This window comes from Malania oleifera, chromosome 13, assembly GCF_029873635.1.
Source record: "Malania oleifera isolate guangnan ecotype guangnan chromosome 13, ASM2987363v1, whole genome shotgun sequence".
In the NCBI taxonomy this organism is placed as follows: Eukaryota; Viridiplantae; Streptophyta; class Magnoliopsida; order Santalales; family Ximeniaceae; genus Malania; species Malania oleifera.
This window is the reverse complement of record NC_080429.1, coordinates 21,473,927-21,495,513: the sequence shown is the minus strand read 5'-3', so window position 1 is coordinate 21,495,513 and position 21,587 is coordinate 21,473,927. Positions and strand designations below refer to the sequence as shown.

General features: G+C 34.2%; 1 protein-coding gene across 3 annotated transcripts; it reads right to left on the bottom strand.

Moving 5' to 3' along the window:
• Positions 1 to 733: 733 nt before the first annotated feature.
• On the bottom strand, positions 734 to 21,000 carry LOC131146824 (structural maintenance of chromosomes protein 2-1-like). 3 transcript variants are annotated; one of them, XM_058096621.1, is made up of 23 exons: positions 20,591 to 20,722; positions 20,049 to 20,149; positions 18,683 to 19,058; positions 15,440 to 16,120; positions 15,197 to 15,340; positions 14,795 to 15,085; positions 14,524 to 14,709; positions 14,237 to 14,401; positions 14,092 to 14,151; positions 13,723 to 13,785; positions 11,784 to 11,875; positions 11,375 to 11,471; positions 10,137 to 10,253; positions 9,754 to 9,972; positions 8,190 to 8,330; positions 7,922 to 8,089; positions 7,123 to 7,307; positions 6,896 to 6,989; positions 6,734 to 6,822; positions 6,391 to 6,616; positions 4,842 to 4,916; positions 1,352 to 1,504; positions 734 to 908 (listed from the first exon to the last, which is right to left on the bottom strand). In XM_058096621.1, the coding sequence occupies exons 3-22, from the start codon at positions 18,998 to 19,000 to the stop codon at positions 1,385 to 1,387; spliced, it is 3,531 nt and encodes a 1,176-aa protein (XP_057952604.1). In that variant the 5' UTR covers positions 19,001 to 19,058; positions 20,049 to 20,149; positions 20,591 to 20,722; the 3' UTR covers positions 734 to 908; positions 1,352 to 1,384. The 3 variants fall into 3 exon arrangements, with proteins under 3 accessions (XP_057952604.1, XP_057952605.1, XP_057952603.1); XM_058096622.1 differs by lacking the exon at positions 20,049 to 20,149 and having other exon boundaries at positions 734 to 925; positions 20,591 to 21,000; XM_058096620.1 differs by lacking the exon at positions 20,049 to 20,149 and having other exon boundaries at positions 20,591 to 21,000.
• Positions 21,001 to 21,587: the final 587 nt, after the last annotated feature.

Here is a 21,587-nt window from a genome sequence, read left to right as displayed (position 1 = left end):
AATAGAAATCAATTTTCATTAAAATATGAATGAGTTTTTTTTTTAAAGAGCAACTTTAGTGGCATGGCAAAAAAAATAAAGTAAATTTGTAGTTAGTTACTTTTCTTATGGTTGGTTCCCAAGTTTAATAAACATGACTACTCAAACATCCTGCCTTCTGCTACTAAAAGTGCTAGTCTTTTTTCCCAATGACCTCGATAATGTAGTCTTGAATTTCTTTAGGCAGCATTTTGATTTTGGATGGATTTGGATAAAATTCAATATAATTTCACCTTACATTTTTTCGAATCCATACAAAATTAAATTCAAGAGCTTTTCGGCTTCATCAGTTCAATTGAACAGAAGTTTTGGATTTAGAAGATTATCCATCCAGTGGATGAGTAAATTTAGCTTTGTAGGAAGACTCTCTACAGTGCCGTGGTTGGAAGCTGAGCCTATATTTTTGGAGCCTATCCTGTTTCTTCCATTTCCCCTGCACTGCATGCCACTTGCTTTCATTTTCCATCTATTGGCAAGAATGATCACATCTTGATCTTGCCCTGTACCCCTGGCCCTTCAGCCATGGTGTCAAGTTGACCCTAAAGTTTAGGATTCAGACAGCATTAAAATCATGTCGTTCAAACTGGGCATTCAATTAATCAGGGCTTCGACATGACCCAGACCAGCTTAAATAAACCTCAAGTTCATCAAAGGAAACCAAGCATGGGACAGGATGACAACACTACAAGCATGAGGTCAAACTATATTAAAATGAATTTTAAGATACATGGAACATGGAAATAGCTTACATAATTAGCAATACAGGTAACAAGAAATATGTACAAACATACAGAAAATACATAAGTTAACTTAATACAGGTGAGAAATCCAAGGGTCGTTGCAAAGCTCTCGATAAACCAGATGAACATCTGAAACAGGCACAAGGCTGGAAGAATCAGAATGGGCACAATATTAGTCATTCAAATAAACTGCTAAAAGCTTAATGTATAATATTTAACAGGCTAACAGGTAACACTACAAATACTGATGCATCAAGCCATGTTTGGTTAGAATCACAATAAAATGTTAACTAGACAATTTTTTATTGAAAAAAATGATTTTCATGAAGACTCCTAGTTTAAAATTTTCATCCTCAGCGTTAACAAATATTCAGCAGTCCAATCATCTTTTAAGTGTTACAATAGTGCACCATAACAGGGAATTAGTTGGCAAAAGTTTAAAGTCTAGGGCTGAACTTCACAACTTGTAAGATTGTTTGATAAATTTATATGAAAGTGCAACTCAGATCCACTTATATTTCCTTCAGAAATGATATACTTTCCCAAGATTATATGCCACCAGACAAGAATACCTGTATGAATAAAATCTTGCAAGATAGCAGCAATCACTTGTTCTGCTTAGCTGCAACAGTTCTCTGAACAGTGGAAACACCATCCACAAATTTTGTCCGAAAGAGAACATTTGCATTATTAAACATGCCTTCCTTCAAGGAAACCACAATGAACTGCATGGAAAAAAAATCCAAAAATTAGAAAATGAGACCAAAAGTAAGGATGGGCTCTCTGGAGGGAGTCTGGGAGATCAATCACCACTGTACTAGCTTTAAAAAGAAAAAGAAAAACAAGAATCCTTAGTTAAAATTATAGCAGCTAGCAATTTGAAGTTTTAATCCAACATTCCATATGACACACAATCAGTGGAAGTGGAGTATTATCATATTATAATTTCTTTTCGGTCATTAATCTACTTTACTAGAGAATCTCTTTTGAATTTAGAAACACACTAACATACAACAACAAACAAGCCTCGAGTCCCACCAAGTGGGGTCAGCCACGTGTCCTATTTGCCATTTTGCACAATCCCAATATGCTCTTAACATATGGGGGGCTATCAATATGGCCTGTGTTGCACATGCTCAAACCACCCATTCCCTTATCTTATTCTCAGGTGCTATGCAACATATCATGAATATGTTCATTCCTCAATTTAACTTAAGTTATACCGCTCATCTACCTTGCATTCTCATTTCAGAAACTTTAAATTTTTGAATATACTGATTCTTTAGCGGCCCAGAATTCTTCTCCATATGAACATAAAGCTGTCCTGTGTAACTTCCCTTTTAATTTTAAGGCTATTCTACCATTACACAACATGCCTAAACTACGACTCTATTTTACTCAACTTACTTTAACTCTAAGCATTACATTTTCAATATCGCCATCAGCTTGATCGAAGTTATCTAAATCTATTGGTGCTGTTAATTTCTTGACCATCAAGTTCAGTATTTTCCCCAATATTCCTTCTAACATGACTAAAATTACATTTAATACATTCTATCTTCTTTCTACGTATCTTAAAACCTCTAAATTCTAAAATTTCTCTCTCCATAATCCTTACGTTTACTCCATCTCTCCTAAATCAAAACAATATCATTTGCATCCACATTTTGTATATTTCTAGTAAGTTTATCCATCACTAATGTAAAAAGATGAGGACTGAAAGCAGAACTTAAAGTTGACTGCTCGAGAATTCCCTAAAATCTCCACCCATAGTCAGAATTAGTTGTTACTCTTATCATACATAGCAACATCTATATACCTACAACATACTCCTTTTTTTCTAGACCCATCATAGGACTTCCCTAACTACTCTATCAGAGGCTTTTAGGCCTACAAAAACCATGTGCAAACCCTTATTTTCCCTATTCTTTTCCATTAATCTTCTTAATAAATATATAGCTTTTGTACTTGATCTGTCGGCTATAAAACCAAAGCTGATTCTCTAAACCCTATTCTCTCACCTTAGCCTTTGCTCAATTACCCTTTCCCAGAGTTCCATTGTGTGACACATAAGTTTAGTTCCATGATAGTTATTGCACTTCTGGATATATCATTCATTTTTGTTCATAGGAAAGTGTATTTCCTCCATTCATCTTGCATTTTCTCGGTTCTTATACTTGTGTTAAATAAACTAATTAACCAAATAATTCAGTTATCACCCTACCATCCTCTCTTAAATACACAAGTGCCATAACAAATTCATTCATTTGTGTATATATATTTATATATATATATATATATATATATATATATATATAAAACCCTAATGTACCTTTTTAGAGCATGTGTTGTACCACAGTCCCATTTCAATTCCATAAAGCAGAACATTTTGCATTTTAGAAAAAACAAAATTCTTGTGCTTTACAAACAAAGAATCTTATTAGGAGAAAAGCAGTACAACATGGAAGACAAGGCATCCTCCAAATCAACAAGAGAGCAAAAAAACAGAAGGAAAAATATCCAAATACATAACTAATGTAGAAAAAGCAGCCTAGCTATGTATCCATTACAGAGATGCACCTCAAAAGTCATTTGTGGAGCACCAATATGATTCATGAAAAACCAACTTACTCCAAACCAATGTAGAACTAACAAGTTACAAACCCCAGAAGATTCTAGCATCTCCACCACATGTACCAAATAATCACAAAAAATGTACACCTCCAAAGAGCTTTCTACTGCTAGGCTTTTTTGCAAGAATCTTGAAATGAAGACAACAAAGGTTATCCAAAGGACAAACACAACTCTTACCAAAAACACCAATAGACAATCCACACACTCAAAAAGGACAATGTAAGAATAAATGTGAATAAGGCTTCCCATATAGGTCTATGGCAAAGTGCACACATGGATTCATGTGTTTTGTCTCTCTTTACTGTAAAGGTGGTTTAACTACTAATGCAAGCCACTGCCACTGTTAGCTGACTGCCTTCCAGTAGAATTCAGCTTGTGAGACTTCCCCAGAGCCCCAGATAGTAAAACTTCCTTGAGTTCAAATAAGAACATCCATCACCACATTCTTGCCAAGCTAGGTTGAACAAAGAAAACTATTCATAACACAATAGAACAGCAGCAACATATAACAATAACAATAACAATAACAATGATGTATTATTATTCCTTATTTATTAATATAATTATTGGCTTTGCATCCTCAAATGTATTTTGACCACCATCACAGGCATAAGTAACACATCACAACCATGACCCAATGACCACGTCACAAACTTCTAAGAAGCTTTATTATTAGCCTCTTGACCAAGTGCTTTCCATTTTTTTTTAAAAATAATAATAATAATTGTATGCACAGTTTCATAATAAAGTATTCAGTGGTGTTTGCGGCTGAACTCTACAACTCCGTTGTTCTCTTCAGTTGATCTCTTGGGCCTAGAACAACTGCAGATAGTATTATCAACATTGGCTATCAGGCTATGTCTCAAATCAACCTTAAATTTAAGGCACACTAAGAATAAAACACTTATGCTATTATCAGATAGTCATGGTTTCTGAAATATGCAGTGCAAAATCCAGTATAAAACATCACTGGAACACATGGACCCCAAAAAAAAAAAAAAAATTGAAATTCCAGAGCTCTGCCTCTGCCAAAAGCAACAAGCTATTTACTAATATTATTAAACCACAGCTTCCAATGTAGTTTCATCCACAGCATTTGAAGGACAACTTCCAACATCATTATGTTTAAAAAAAGTAAGAGAAAGGAACTCATGCAGATCTACCCACAACACCCAGCCACTCCAAAAGAGAGGAAATGCTACTCATTTTTCTTCTAGAAAAATCTCAGGTGAAAAATCAAATATTTCTTCAACGAAAATTATATATACAGATACTAACAATTTAACAGGAATATAACTGAAACACAAGAAACTGCATTTGTTGGCTAGAACAACCCCAAAAAAGCTTCAGTTTTCTAAATGAACTTCTATGAACAATATGGATTTAAGGAGAAAGGAGATGTACAAAGAGAATCATAAAATATTGAACCTGGGAATGCGGAAAGTGAGTTTTAATCATTCTTCCAATGTTCTGTGTGTGGCTTAAATCAAGAGCTGCATCAACCTGTCAAATAGCACCAGAAATATGTTACTGGTTGAACCAGGTTGTTAAAAAACTATCATAAGAAATGAGAAACTATAGAGTGGAACATAAAGTTTCAAAAAATGAGACAAACACAGAAGAATCCAACATACAAATAAATAAAGCCCACGTAGGGGAAAACCATGATTTTTAATTCCCCAATTACCAGATGATTTTGCTTACTTTTTCTGGACCAACTCCTATGTACTAAATAAACTCCAAATTTTAAAACTAGAAACAATCTGTTCAAATTCAGGCATAAAATGTCTTTTTAGTAAACATTTCTGTTTTGTAATTGTCTTCTCTTTCTATACCCACATTGCGCCATAGTACAGTAGTGGAGGCATTTATTGTGTTAAGATTGGTTAATAAGACAGTTCTGTGTTGGCAAAAGAGAGAGAAGGAAAGAACATCCAAACCTGTTTCCAATACACAGGACTCCCTATGCAAGACTAATTTGATTGAATTCTGAATGCTAAACAAAATTTTATGAGTCCCAGTCAGGGGTTCTCAAATTGTTTAGTTATGTGTCAAGTTTGATGGAGCAAACAGGTATGCCCTAAGCCCCAAAGGCTATCCCTGTCTGTCAGGGGAGATATCATTCCCCAACTGACTCAATCCCTCTGTTCCCCCTAGAAAGTTTTAGTGCCCATCAATTCTCCCAATCTAAGATGTTGGAGGATCAGATTTTGTTAGTGACTGAACTAAAAGGGAAGGTAGATGAACCACTAGAAGAGAACTAAGCTTCAAACCAATATTCTTGAATGAAGCTTCAGATCCAGGTTGTTGAAGGTTCTGCAATGGACATTGTCACTGCTTGCTTCCAAATGTCCAACTGCAGCTCAATCTTCAATTTTAGCAAGCTGTCACCTCTGAGATCTCCCACTGACTATGGCAATGGCAATCCATAATTCAGTTAGTGACCCAGATCATTAACAAGCAAAAGATTATAACGTGGGAAAACTTAATATTTCCCCACCAGCCTGAAGATTTACTAACTCAAGGCACAGCCAAAAAAATGTTTTAGGACCTAATATGGATTGTTGCATTGCAAGTTTGTGAAAATTACATTAACCTTAGTTGGGCCATCATATTACTTCATGAAGGTCTTGACAAAAACTAAACATTAGCACTGCAGACAACGAAATTACCAACAGGATCCCTGATCTCTTCATTGAGACAGTTGTCATTTGATTATAAACTGGGCATTGTTAAAACAATGTACTTTATTGGATCAATGCACTAGAACCATAGAATCTAACTGTACAAAATGAAGTATAGACTGTACTTGAGCATTGATGCCTAAAGCAACTAAGAGCAATATTAAAGACACTTTTATAAAACGACACCCATTTTACTCAATCTTAGGAGGTGATCAGATTTAATTGCTTAGGAAAAAATAAAAGCTGATAAATCAAGGAGTGAACAAATCATCAACAAAAGTCAGAAATAGTGCCTCATCCAGTATATAGAGCGGAGCTGGTTTAAAGAGAAGCAATGCCAAGATTAAAGAGAGTGCAAGCAGAGATCTTTGTCCTCCACTCAATTCTGACAACGACTGCTTCCAAACGCCGCCAAATGCAACACGGACCTCAAGACCATCTAAGAAGCTGCATCCTTCAGGAGGCTCTAGCTTTGCCATTGTACCAGGTAAAAGGGTAGAAAAGATGGACCCAAAGTCACTGAAGAAAAATTTAGAATTTTTGAAGATGAGGATCAGAATTTTTAAATGTAAAAGGCAGAAGAAGCCTTGATTGTAAAGTACTGTTAAGAAAATCATGCATGAAACTAAAACTCACTTGTTGACTTTAACCCAGGTAACTTTCAGGGTTTCCTTCTTCTTCTCATCAAGTTCTTCAATTACCATCTTGATTTTTGACTTATCATTCTGTGCATAACAAACATTTCTTAAGAAAAGTATGATGGTATATCAATGTTTTAACTGACTGACAGTAACTGACCTCAATGATGTTTTTCTTGGATATTAGATCATTGTATTCATCTTCTGCCTTCTCAAACATCGCCATAACTTTTTTGTTCACCCTTTTCTCAAGACTTGATACAGGAAAAAGAAAAAAGCAACTGATTAGTAAAAGTTGGATGTGGCCACTTGGCTCTACAGAAGAAAATGCTATCATGAAACTGCTTAAGAGTGCTTAGACTAACACATACATTCCAAGAAACATACCCTGATTGTTCAGCCTGCAGCTTTTCAAGTTCTTCCCTTGCTTTACAAGGATCACGGGACATAAAATCATAATCAGTCCCACTTCTTCCAAAGAGCTGCTTCTCAGATGCTATCCAGGCATGCTTCTCAACCAATTTGTCAACCTTCATTGAACAATCTTTCTGCTCCATCTCCACCCGCTTTACCTAAACCAGAAATCATAAAGTGAGACATTGAGCACATTAACCCATAAAACATGAATATATATATATATGTTGGGCATAGTTGTTAGAATCTTATGAGTCTCGATTTGATTCATATAATTGGTATCAACTCCATACCAAATTGACACTAGTGAATCTAAAAACTACTGAATCATTGCTGAATCTATTGATTCACCTCATGAATCTAACGAATTGATCCAAATCTATCGATTCATACGATTCTAGACAAACCATATCTTAACAAATCCAACTAGTTTAAAACCCCCAAAAAAACATTTCTTTCTTTTTTTCTTGCTTTTGTTTTTATTATTTTTTAATTAATATTTCATGACTCTTTCTTTGTTTTTATTTTCTTAGGGAAAGCATACACATGACACATGGTTATTTTTATTTATTTTCAAAATGTAAATGTACTTTACCATTTTTCTTGTTGTTTGTATATCAATTTATGCATATCATTTAGAATTGATTTTGAAAATTGTATTGAATCATACAATTCGATTCAATTCTCAATTCTCGATTCCCAAAATTGGAATTTTGATTCACAATTCGGATCTCGATTTGACAACTATGATGTTTGGTAATTAGCATGTTACCTCGTTTTCCATTTTCTTCCTCTCGAGATTGGTCTCACTAACTTTATGCTGAAGCTTCTGCTGCTCCTTGAGAATGCAATTAATTTCTGAATCACATTCCTTCATCTTTGAACGGATCAAATTGAGCTCAGACTGAACCTGGTCATGATTTTTCCTTACAAAAGCAACCTGCAAAAGAGAGAGAGAGAGAGAGAGAGAGAGAGAGAGAGAGAGTTCAAGCATTGATCATTGAACTAGAAAATTTTCCAAAACAAATATTTCTGTTTACCTTGGTTCGATGTGCATCTACTTCTGAAGTAAGGCCATTTATTTGAGTTTGCAAAGAAGTTAATTGACTCTCCAAGGATGTGCGTTCCTGCAGGACTGCTTCCATCTCCATGATAAGCCTCTCTCGTTCATTCTCATGACCCTGGTGGTGAGAAAAACCAAACGACAAGAAACTAAGAACTATGAAAGCTTCTTGCACTTAGCCTACTATCAAAGTCAATGTGTATCGAATTTTAGACACATATTTAAAAGATAAGGATTTTTTGACAATGGATTGAATCAAAGATAGAGAAATGATTGGTTGTCAAAGAAAACACGCACAACAAATGTCAAATGAAGCACATTCAACTTCAGAGTAGGTGTATCTCTGTAAATCAAATTAAAGCATTAGGAAGAAAGAAACTTGAAAATAATTCACAATGTTTGACATAAATCAAGGGAATTAGTTTGAAGATCTTAAAACTATTCATTTAGCATTTTCTGAAAAATAAAAGATCAGATCACTAGTCATTGTAAATCAAAAGTTCAAAAAAGATAAAATTTCCAAAAGACATGAATAAACTAATTAGCTATCATAAATTTACATATTTGTTAAGCTGTATCTTTTAAAGCAATTAACATATTCCACTTGGAATATAGTTTTAAAATATTTACATCGAGTGAAAATTATTTTATTCATGCATAACTACTTATTTCCAAGTGATAGTTTTTTAAAAGAATAGATACAACATGATAAATATAATGCCAATTGCCACATCTTATCATGTAGTACTGTTTGATTACCATTTTCCTCAAAAGCTTAAGCTGTTAAGTTGTGGGCCAACAATGTATATCAAGCATTGGCACTCCCCTGCACATGCAGCCTGATTGCACGCGGAAAGATTTAAAAAAAAAAAAAAATGATAAATGACAACCATTACAGGGAATGAAATGTAAATGCGGGCAACAAGACTAGAACTTAAGCCTCCTGGAAATCATGGCTATAATACCATGTTAGATTACCACTTTACCTAAAAGGTTTAGCTGTTAGGTTGTGGACCAACAATGTATATCAAGCCTTGACAAGTAGGAATAGCAATTTCTTAGCAATCACAAAGTCATGATTCTAATAGGACAAGGCAACAAGCCCAAGAACCAGTCATTCAAGATATGCAATGAAGCCTGCGCCTGACTATTATGCCTAAACCAGGTCTGTTTTAGCTTCACTAACGGCCTTTTTACAAGTATAAAAATTCTCAAACGAAAAAATATTCCTCGATTCCTTTGTCTCATAACAAAGAAAGCACCTATACAAACAAGAGCAAAATAGCCACTTTTTTATAAAATAAGGAATTTTATATGCCTCTATTTTTTAAGAAAAAAATTACAAAAAAAAAAAGGAAATATCTATTATACATCTCTCCTTTTTGGTGGGTCAAGTTCCTATTGCATAAAAAGTTAAGAGGATGTAATACTGGGTGGCACAAACATTCAAGCAATGCCATCAACAATGCTAACAACCAGAGGATGAAAATCAATAATAGTTTCATCTCAGCTATAATAAACACAGCAAGTTCAGAACATACCTTGAGCTCCTTGGAAGCTGACTGCATCTGAGTTTTAATTGCTTTAATTTTTTTCTCTAAGTCTTTGAGCCTGCCATCACGATTGCTAGCATGCTCTTTGATTGATTTCTCGAGGACTGATACTGTAGTTTGACAATTTTCATAGAGAAGTTGTTTTTCTTTGACGGTAGATTTTGCTTCTCCAAGCTCTTCCTCGAGCTTTTTTACCAGTTCACCAAGCTACATTGCATCCAAAAAAATAAAACAATATACAATTAGAACTATGTGATTGCAAGACAGACACAGAAAGCATCACCATTGCAATTAATCTAGGCAGGTTAGTTGACATAGCCCTAAAACTTGCACTCAAACATCTTAATAGGGTCAGACAAAAGAGACAAGACCTTATGATGCTCATTCTGTTCAGCCCTGCTCTGAAATAATGAAAGGTCATATGACTTAAGTTCCAACTGTGCTTTAAGGTCTGCAAACTTTTTTTGAAGGGGTAAAAGCTCAGCAATCTGCAAACCAGACAACAGAGGAAAATCAGCATAAATAGCAGAATTTATGTGGCTACACAGGCCAAAAAAACCATTTGAAACTTCCAAAAAGACAAAATCCAAACACAAATGTTATTGACAATTTCTTAAAAGATTACTTTTTTGCCCACAAGGGCCATAAATATGATCTATGAATGATTTTTTAAAAAGTGAATTTATAGCATTAAAATATGGGAATACAAAGACATAAAATAAAAGGTGAAAAAAAAACTATTTAAAAGAAAATTAAATTTAAAGGAGTGCAGAAGGCTTTTACACGTAAATAATTAAATCAGATATCAATGTCAGTGATAGTTAAGCAACCACAACAACTAAATCCATCTTATTTAAAACACTTCCAACATACATAACTTTGAACAAGGTCATAATTTCGCGGTAACACAATGGAGGTAACAACAGCCCCAAATATAGATCAAATTAAGAAACTAAACTCCACCACACTATCACAATAAAGAAGCACATTGTCCCTCCGATTATACCTTTCATAAACATCACGGTTTGAGGACAACTCTGGGGAAATGAGACACACTTTCCCTATTCTCACATCAAATATAAGTATACAAATAGGTTTTTTTTTCTATACAAAATATTATCATTTAACTACAATTTCCTTGTTCCATGCCACTAAAGAAATATGGACATGTCAAAAGAAGACTGATTAGATGTCACGAGTCACAACTGAATCCATCAATGTTGTGTGCACAGATATGCACATTAATGTGCATGCACATACACAAGAAGCAACACTCTTATCTCAAATAAAAATCAGGTGACTCATAAATTCTTCCTTTTAACTAGGACACAGAAATACAAACACATGAACATCATATGAATATGGTGACACTAAAACAATTTGTTCTTAATAAGAGATGACACACTCATCCTCGCAACCCCAATTTTTTTTTTTTGGATAAGACACTTTCATCCATTTTTTAGTCTCCTCCCATGTACTTTGAGAACAAGAGAAGAGGAGGTTCAATGAATTCATTTTCTCACAGCCTCTTTAATTCTGATGAATTGATTTACTTAAACCACAAGAGAGAGAGAGAGAGAGCGAGAGAGAGAATTTATTCTAGCCAAACCTTTGTTTCAATTTCAGATAATTGACTCTCATAGATTGACAATTCTGATTCAGCCTCTGCCAAAGCATGAAGATGCCTCAACAAATCGCCACCACCTCTGTGACAATAAATTGTAAATATATAACCTTGGCTACAAGTGAGGATTAAATTTTGAAAGCAAATAGTCGAATATTTATACAGGCATAAAAATAATAGCTGCTTGCCTGCAACCATGCCCAGGTTGGCGAGCACAAATTTATGCAGGAAAATTGTTTTTTAAAAAATTATCAAACCAAGAAAACTCCTTGGTACATTTAGATATGTTCCTTCTTCTTTTTTATTTCTTCTTGAGAAAAAGTAAGTATTTGAAACATGAGTTAAACAAATCCCTCTAAAACATGCCTAGAAAACAAAGAGAATAGTGTCTTACTTGCGACTACCACCAGTCAAAAGGCCACTTGGTTGAAATATATCACCTTCAAGAGTGACACTGGGGGTATGGATTTCTTTGCGAAAAGCAACCTAGGAACAAATCATAGGAGAGAAAATCACATTAAGCAATCAGAGTAAATTATGTATTTTACAATCTATGGCACCATGAGTCTGGACTCAAATGATTTAATCACATTACCTTTCATTTTCTTCTTTCCCTATGAAAAATTATTCTGCATTCTTTTGCTTATTCTTGTTTTATTTCTTTCAAGATAAAAACATATTCTCACTCCTGTATCAATACCTGTCTTTCTAGTTCTTAAAAAAGATTAACAAAAGGAACAAAAAAGCAACAAATAAAGAGCATCAACTCTGTGTGTGTGTGTGTGTGTGTTTTATAGCTTGAATAGCATCAGCTTGACCCACAAACCACCCATTCTTATCAGGTTTGTTCGCTCATTCTGTAGAGAGGCAACTCCAGCTACCAAACTAGATGAATATATATTCTACTCAGACTACTCATAAATTTTTTTTTTTTTTATAAGTAATTAGTTTATTGATAACAAAAATGAGCACCACTTACACGAGGAGTGTACATGGGGTAAACAAATCAAAATCATAAATTACAAGAATCTAGTAAATCAGAAACTACTCATAAATTATTAGAGTATAGTGAACAGATTCTCCCAATAAGCTTTCTGATTATATCACTCATATAAATGGCTTCACAAACATCATTTGCTTCATGTTTCAATGAAGAGTGTCAAGTAGAAAATAGTAAAGTGTAAGTTAAAAGATACTCTGAAGGTAACCAACAAAGTATGGAAGGTAAGTAGCATTCAGAAATGTTGTAATAATGCATAAACTATTGGGCACTGGGAAAAGTTTTCTGCCACTGACCCTTTTTTTCAATCTTCTCTTAATAGCAGAGTCAGACAGGGATGCTAAGTTGGATTTTGGTTTAATTTTGACACAAGATTTGGCATAGGCTGAAATTTTCATCTTAAAATTTTCTTGTAAAGGATTTGGAGTATGTTACGAATTTTCAGCTAGATGGAAATATTTTTATCTCAAAATTTAAATCCAAAGCCCAGTCTGCTTCAGTCACACAGAAAGATATTCTTAATAACTATGCATTTAACATTTGAGCTTATTAGCAACAATTTTTCAGTCCATCCCAGCTTGTTAAAATGATCTAGCATGTAATATGGTGGTGAGAACTTGACCAAGATTATAAGTGTATGCTTATGTGAGGGTATACGAGTGTGTATCAATTTTGACCCAAGATAATTTCCATAACAGTAGAAGTGTTGCACAAACACAAACGAAAAAGAGTGCATAGTTTCCATTAAAAAGGTGGGAAGATAGTTGCTCAAAAGAGAGGAGAGAGTTTAAGAAAGTGGACATCTAATGGCAGCTTTAGATTTGTTTCATTTTCATGTCAAACATACAAAATTACCAAGAACTTGTTTAACTTTCTGGAATGTTTTGGGCAGAATATAGATCATGATCCTTTTTCACTTAATTTCCTCAATATAAATGTCAGGAGTAAGAATCACCCACTCCAATTCCTAGGGTAGATTACAGGTCCAAAGAGAAACATGAAAACAATTAAAATTTAAAATGGAATCCTAATATAGAGATTCCTGCAACCCATTTACTAAGGATCAGATCAGAAACATGATGACATATAAATTACTTAAAATTTGTAAATACACGTACAGTTTTTAGTGAGCTGTTCTTCCAGAAATATCTTACTCTATTTAAAATTTGGGAGTACTCACACCTTCTTCAAAATTGTTTATTAAGGAAAAAAATCACTAATAACTACAATCCCAAAGAAAAAAGAAATGGGAAGCTAACCATAAAGAGAGGAATGATATTAAAATTTAGAAGAAAAAGGACTATGACACGAATCAAACAGATAGCAAGCTCACCTCCTTCGCAGCATCAATAGTCTTGCAAACAAATGTTGAACCAAACACATACTCCATTGCCCTCTGCAGTACATATCGACAATCATAAATTTAGTATTTTCATTAGCCCACCCAAATTTACAGTCTAAAATTTATCCGAAAAAAAGATCATGCAAAATTTATTCACAATTTAGGCACCAAAGATGCTTTTTACAGGAATAAAAGAAATTTAAAATAGCATGCTACTTCTAATATTCACAATTGCCTAATTGCAAAGCAAATACAACATAGAACTTATCCCAAAATACCTGGTAATAAGGCCAAATAAAACAATTTAATATATGAGACATATTCAAGTATGGTACAGTTAACGGGCCTCCAGAAGCATACCTTCAGTTCCCCATCATATCCAACCAAAGAAAGTGCAAGTTCTGCATTCTCCTTTCCAACCTGAAGATAAAAAATAACTCCTTGAACAATGGGCTGACTGGCAAAAGATGGTAAACTATGGAAAAAGATGAATTCAAAGACTAACCAATCTAAAGGCAGCTTGTTGAACTCGAGGAGGAACAGTATGGGATTGAATTTTATTTAAAGGTATAATAGTTACTCTTCTTCGTAGTTCACCATTTTGAAGCAGTTGTTTACCAGTATTTTCTGTGTCTACAACAACATTAAACAACTTACCACCAGCAGCTACCTGCATAAGGTTACAATTGAAAAAGTGCACATGCTGTTTAGTTCTCAAAATTCTAGGACAAAAGCCCAAAACACAAATTCCTCAATTACGAGACCAGCTATAAGATATCACTCATTGCTGACCTCTAATGCAGTCACTGTGGAACTATCTTTCACTTTAATAAGTTTTGCAACCACACCTTTCACTCTTGACCTGTCAAAATTCTTCACAGGATTGCGATATGTGAATTCAACATTTGTTAATTGTGCTGACAAAATCCGTATGTCATCTTTGAGCTTCTGCATGTGCTGTAACTCAATCACGCGATCCTGAAAGCAACATCTATAATTTATGCATCTAATAGAGATGTAACGTTCAGGTAGTACTGGAAAACCATCAAGGAAAAGCATAGACCTTTTGCAAAGCCTCCATCTGGCCGTCTTTATATGAAAGAGATGCCAAGGTTGCTTCAACCTTTTCCAAATCTTTTCTCCTGACATTTAGCTCGTTTTCAACAGCAACAGCTTCTTCATGCTTTGACATCAACTGATTCTTTTTCTCCTTCAACTCCTTCTCGCAATGGCTTATTCTTGTTTTCAGCTGTTTCAGTTCTGTTTCTGCACTCCCAACTGCAACTTTAGCATCACTGAGTTGATCCTCAAGACACTTTTCCTCGTTGCCGCTGCTTTTACCAGCTAGAACACCCTACCCATGGTAAAAGCAATCTCTTAAAAAATAAAACTCAGAAAACATAGAATATAATAACAACTTCGGCAGATTTAAATGCACATAGCTGAAACAAACCAAGCACTTCACCTGGTAATCTTTTTCATGTTCTTCCAACTTCTTTGAAAGCTCCTCAACTCTCTGCTTCAGATCAGCGGCCCCATCTTCGGCCTTTTTGACAGCAGAGGCCCTTTCCTCTACAGAATGCTTTAGATCTTCAATACTCCCCACAATCTGGTAACATAAAAAATTTTAGAAACAAAGTAAGAAGATAAAAATTGGTGGAAATTTCTTGAACAAATCAACAATGCTGTCAACACCAATACCCTGTACCTTTTCAGCAGTCTCTTTCTCACCCTCAAGACTATCTTCTTTGTTTTTCAGCACAGATGTTTCCTTCACAAGATCATGAGAAAGAGCATCCAATTTTTCTGACAATAATTTTAACTCTCCACCCATACTTGCTTCTTTTTCAGCAGTTAAACTTGATACCTTGGTCTCCATTTTCTGTATTTCCACCTGCATCTTCTCTGTATTATCATCAATCTCAACAATCCTGGTCTTTATTTGTTCCACCCCAAGAACTGCACTATCTCTGACCTTCTCTGCCTGAACAAATTCAAAAGCAATGCAAAATCTCTTAAGCCGATCTAATTCTGCATTGCCATTGGCCCACTGCATGTACTGCATTCGTTCCTTCCTCAACTTCTCCAAAGCAGGAAGTATTTCATGATCAAGAAGCTTATCAATTTCATCAACCTTGCTTTGCTTCTTCTCAAGTGTTTTCAATGCAGCCTCTTTCTTTGTTTCATACATTCTTGTTCCAGCAGCCTCTTCAAGCATAGACAAGATCTCAGGGGGTTTCATATTTAACACTTTGGTGATGCGCCCTTGCATTATTAGAAAATGTGGATTGTTTACATTAAGCTGTACTGAGTGGAAAAGATTCTGGACTCGACTAGGCTGGGCAAGGTGTCCATTAATCAGGTATTTATTCCTTCCACCAACAACTATCTGCATATTAGACCATACTTCTCAAAAACATCTATAATTAAACTTGCAACAAAGCAAGGGGATTACATATTTATAAAGAAAACACGAATGGCAGCATCGCAAGTACATATTATAACCACATGGAAACGAACATTAGGTTCATTGGATGAATTACAACTAAATTACATTTTTCTTATTTCCATGGTATATCAAGGAACTAGCTTGCTTATAATCATGGTTTTTAAACCCAGACTAGACAGCCAGTTGGACTGGGCTCAACCAAACCAGTCCCTTGGCTAATCCAGCTCAAGGACAAACTCAGTTTTTGACCAAACTGGAAGATCAATACAGTGAAATTGGCGTGAACTTAGAGGTGCCAAGTTGACCCAGACCATCAATGTCAAAACCAATGTTTTGAATGGCTTAATCGCCTCAAGACAAGGCATGGCCAAAACGTCTTGAGGGATGAAAACCCAAAAAGACATGCATGTAAGCTGAGGCTTATGGATTTGCACCAATGGCATATCTTTTGTGCCGTTTTAGTTAAGTCTTGTGCATTTTGATTTTGAAAATCTCAAATCAGATTTGGTTAGAAAATTTTAACCATGCATTTATATGAAAGGCACATCCTCGTGCGTGTTGATCCCTAAAACTCTTGAACCTCAACCTTTCCAAAACAATTGAGAATTGCATCTTAGATAATGAAAACAATTTCAATTTTGTAATACGATCTTTTGGAATGATTTACTTAATGAATTGAAGTTAATATTGAATTGCTAACAAGAAGTTTAGAAATTATATTTTATTTTTAGTACTATCAAAAATATGTATATTTATTTTTTTAGTGCCAACAAGTAGTTCACAAATTATATTTGATTTTTTTAGTTTTATTTCTAATTTTCTTAAATTTTAGTATTGTTAATTTACATATTTTTGTCCATATAATAAAATTGCCAAAGGCATATGCCTCAATGCCTTACAGTTTATGAATCAGCTTCCATCGCCTTTCAAAACATTGATCAAAACTATTATGTGGAATGCGATGGTAAGGATTCAAATCATGAAAGAAGGCTTAAACATAAATTGCAACCAATTAATTGAACTACCAATCGTTTATTGCTAGAAACCTAAATAAAAGATTTATGAATGTAATCTAACAATTGTCTTACCACTTAGCGTGAAGGCCAAACAATAATTTTGTCACACTTAAACAAACACTTACCCCAAACGCAAATGCGTACACACATATAAACTAGTTGAAACAAGTGAATTTCCTTGAAATTTTCAAAAATAAGAGAGGGAAAGACATGATAAAAATAAAGTAGGATCATAAATAATCAGTCAACAGAAGGCTTATACTAACATAATATAACTCGAAATGTTTATATGTCCTAAAGAAAAAAATATTGTCCAAAACTTATTGTGCATGTGTGTACTTGTCACCAATTTGACTATTGGATTGATCCACTATTCGACCGAACCAATCCAATTGCTCCATCAGGGTAGTCACTTACTGGGTATTAAAACCATGCTTATAATATGGAATCACCATAAAAATTTAACAAAATTGCCATTGAAATTTTGAAATACTGCAATCCTTTTTCATATTTCATAAAACAGAGACATCAGTGAATCATCAAAATATTATTAAAAGGCATACTTCTATGCAACTCAACTAATATGAGTCAGCTAAATTGTCCCTGATGATCATCACAATTAATAGAACAACGGTTTTTCCAATCACGAAAGAAAAAAAAAAAGTAAAAAAAGTAGTCATTTCCCTAAAAAACCTCGCTGCTGCATCAGCAGGAATGTAACAAAGGCAATTCAAGAGAGAAGAATAGCTACCCCATATTAAAAAAGCATTTGTATTGCAGACATATTTTTAAAAACGATCACACCATTTTCTTTGAATTTCTATACCATGAAATTTTAATAAAAAAATTCTTAACAGTGCAGCTTTAAAACCCAATCAACGTGCTGCAGAAGTCCAAAAAAAATCACAGTAAAAACAAGTGAAAGAACATTTCTTTTAACTTTTTCAATCCAAACTCCGAATACATCTCCTTTCCTTAATAATTATCTCTTCTCATCAATAAGAACAACAATCACAACGACAATGACAACAAGAAAAAACAATAATAATAATCTAATGACTGATGGATCAGCGAGAATGAAACTAAGAGAATTCAAGAAAGAAATGATAGCTACCCTATATTCAAAAAGCATATGTATTGCAGAAATACTTTGAAAAATGATCACATCATTTTCTTTGATTTTAAGCCATGAAATTTTTATCAAAAAATCCTTAATCCAGTGGGCCTTCAAAGCTTTATCAATATGTTGCATGAGTCCAACAAAATTGTGGTAAACAAGAAGCTATATATATTTCCTAATTTTTGCAATTCTAACTCTTAGAATATATCCTCTCTTTAATAATTTTCTCTTATCAATAATACAAACAACAACGACAACAAAAAAACAACAAAAATAATAATCTAACCATTTCAAAATCTAACAATCTCCGTTGTGTATCAGGAAATTTTCAAATTTTTATAAAAAACAACTACATGATTTGCATACCTGCCGTGTTACTGTAATCTCCAGACAATCCTCATACCCAAGTGGACTCCGACTCCTATCTGAATTATCAAACACAACTGACACTGTTGCCTTTGTTATCCCAGCTTGTCCCTGCTTATACACAAGCTCCTGCAGGTTTGAAGCCCGAACCTGCTGCAAATTTGTGATACCCAACACAAAACAAATCGAATCAAGAATGTTCGACTTGCCTGACCCATTTAGCCCTGTGATTGCATTAAAGTAGGGATCAAATCCTGGGACCACAGTCCTTGTCGCATACGATTTGAACCCCTCTAGGCATATCTCCTTGATATACATGGTTCCTTCACTTCAAAGTTCAAAACAATCAAATTGCTTTTGTTTCAGATTTGAAGCCCTGCAGTTGGTAAAAAAAGCTTAAAAATTTTTTAAAAGCATGCTATTGAGAAAACATCAATATATAATATTGAATCACGATTAATACTCACACTGGATATTTTATGCTAGACAACCACAATATGAAAAAAAAAAAAAATTTTGAAAAACAGAAACAAAATTCAAAAAATTTAAAATAAAAAATCTAAATCCTGGAATTAGTCATCAACTAGAATGCAACACAGCAAAGCCAGTTTTAAAAGACTTGGACTGCTCTACTTTCAAGACAGAAGCCCTAAAACCAAAACAAAAAAAAAAAAAGTTAAAAGCTTTGGGCTCAAGAGGTAATTTTTTCCAATTTTGTGTTCTCATTTTTTCTTTTCTTCTCAAATGCTTCATTTTGTTTCAGAACTTCTGGAAACAAGACACATGTTTGGTTGTCATCTATTTTGTATTTTTTTCAAAGAAAAAGGTATGGTTTTGCTAATGCTCAAAATAACACAATTGCAAAAAAAATTACCAGTTACAACTTACAAGAAGCAACATGGCAATAATTACGCTGCAACAATAAAATGCTTTGATCAAGTATTGTCATAAGGTTCCACATGAAGTATACATGATATAATGTGAAACAAATACTCATACATGTCCCCCTACTTCAGCCTCCTATGGAGACACAGCGCACGCACACACACACAGAGAAAAAGATTATTATAAGTATCCGGCTGATCTATTGAATTCAGTCAAACAATGCAGTAATAAACCTAGTACTTTTAAAAAGAATCAGCATATATATGTTGCATAAACTCATATGCGGGAGTTTTGTGCACCGGGCTGCCTTTTTTTTTAAACTCATACATGTCTCCCTACTTCAGCCTCCTAAGGAGACACAGCACACACTCACACACATACACACAGCAAAAAGATTATTTTAAGTATCCGGCTACTCTATTAAATTCAGTCAAACAATGCAGTGATAAATCTAGTACTTTCAAAAAGAATCAGCACATACATTGTCTTTTCACCCGCCTTTTTCACCAGCCTATAATGTTGCATAGACGCTACTTCTTTTTCCTTTTTTTTTTTTCAGAACAAATCTACACATAGAAGTACCTATAGGTAAACATCAAAGCTGAAAGATAAATATGTTTCACAAACATGCCAAATTGCAGCTAAATCATAAAATTAGAATTCATTAAAAATTACAATTGAAAAAAATAACAATAGCATAGAAGCAAAAAATTAAATCTCACATTGTTTGCAACAAAACAAAAAACAAAACAGATTGCTGGAAAAATAGAGAAATTCAAACACATTTTCCAGCAAGTATTCAAGCCCATGTATCAACTAAAACACATTTACCTCAATCCATACACAACACATCAGTGTGACACGTGTAAATGGTGTTATACTGTGAATAATTATGCTCCAGTGCCCGTGAAAAGAAGCAGATAGACGGAGAATACGAGAAGAATAACAAAGATAGAAGGCATACCAGTTCCATTAGGTTTCCTACAAAAACAGATAAATAAGCATTAATGTGAGAAGACATGCCTTAATAGTACGACTTGAGAGGGCAATTTTGGTATGGAGGCAGTGACTGCTGAACCGTGACTGTCTGCGCGTGTGAAGGGCTCTAGAGTTCAAAACCCTAGAGATTGGAACGGAATCGATGGGTGGGTGCCGATCGAAACCGGTGTTGCTCGGTAATGAATATAAATTACCTATAATTGACTCTTAGTTGCTCAGAAGGCATGCGAGATGACTGTCCCCCTCTCTGCAACAACGCCTTCCTTTCTCTGTCTTCTTTCAAATCTCTCTCCTCCTCTCTTCTGTTCTCCTTCAATGGCAGATCCGGCGATGACTCCCTCCGCCCTCGACTGTTACTCACCTTCTCCGGCGACCGTAGGAAGAGATATTGGGGTCTCGATCCAGCGGGCTCCTTCTCCAGCAACGGAATGGGTGACTTCGACTGTACTGAAACTCGAAACTTAAAGAGGCGGGAAAATGCTTTTACATTCAGCCTGTCTTTGAAATCATAATATTTTGTGGTTTTCTTTAATAACTAGAAGGATATAATATATATATATATATATATATATATTATTTTCATAATAAAATATTCTTTTTTTAGAACTGTCATTTGCTTTGGCGCATAAAAGATGCAAAAAAGTATTTAAGAAATAATTACGAAGTTTAGTTGGTAATAATTATATTTGAAATGTATTTATGTATACTAATACATTAAGGGATCATTAGGTTTATGGTATTAAAAATATTTTCATAAAATGATATTCTTGGATATCTCATTCTTGGGAATAAAATGTTTGTCTAATGAAAAATATTTTTGTTTGTTTTGCATTGTAAGATTCTTAAGAATGTACACTGAATTTTCTTGTGAATGTTTAGTCCAATATTTTAAAATTCGATTTTTATTCTTTTAGATTTCGATAACTTTATTAAAATTTCTTATATGAATTTGGTTCATTTTTTACCACTTATTTTTTTTTAATAATATATCATATTACTTATTTAGTTCGATAACACATGA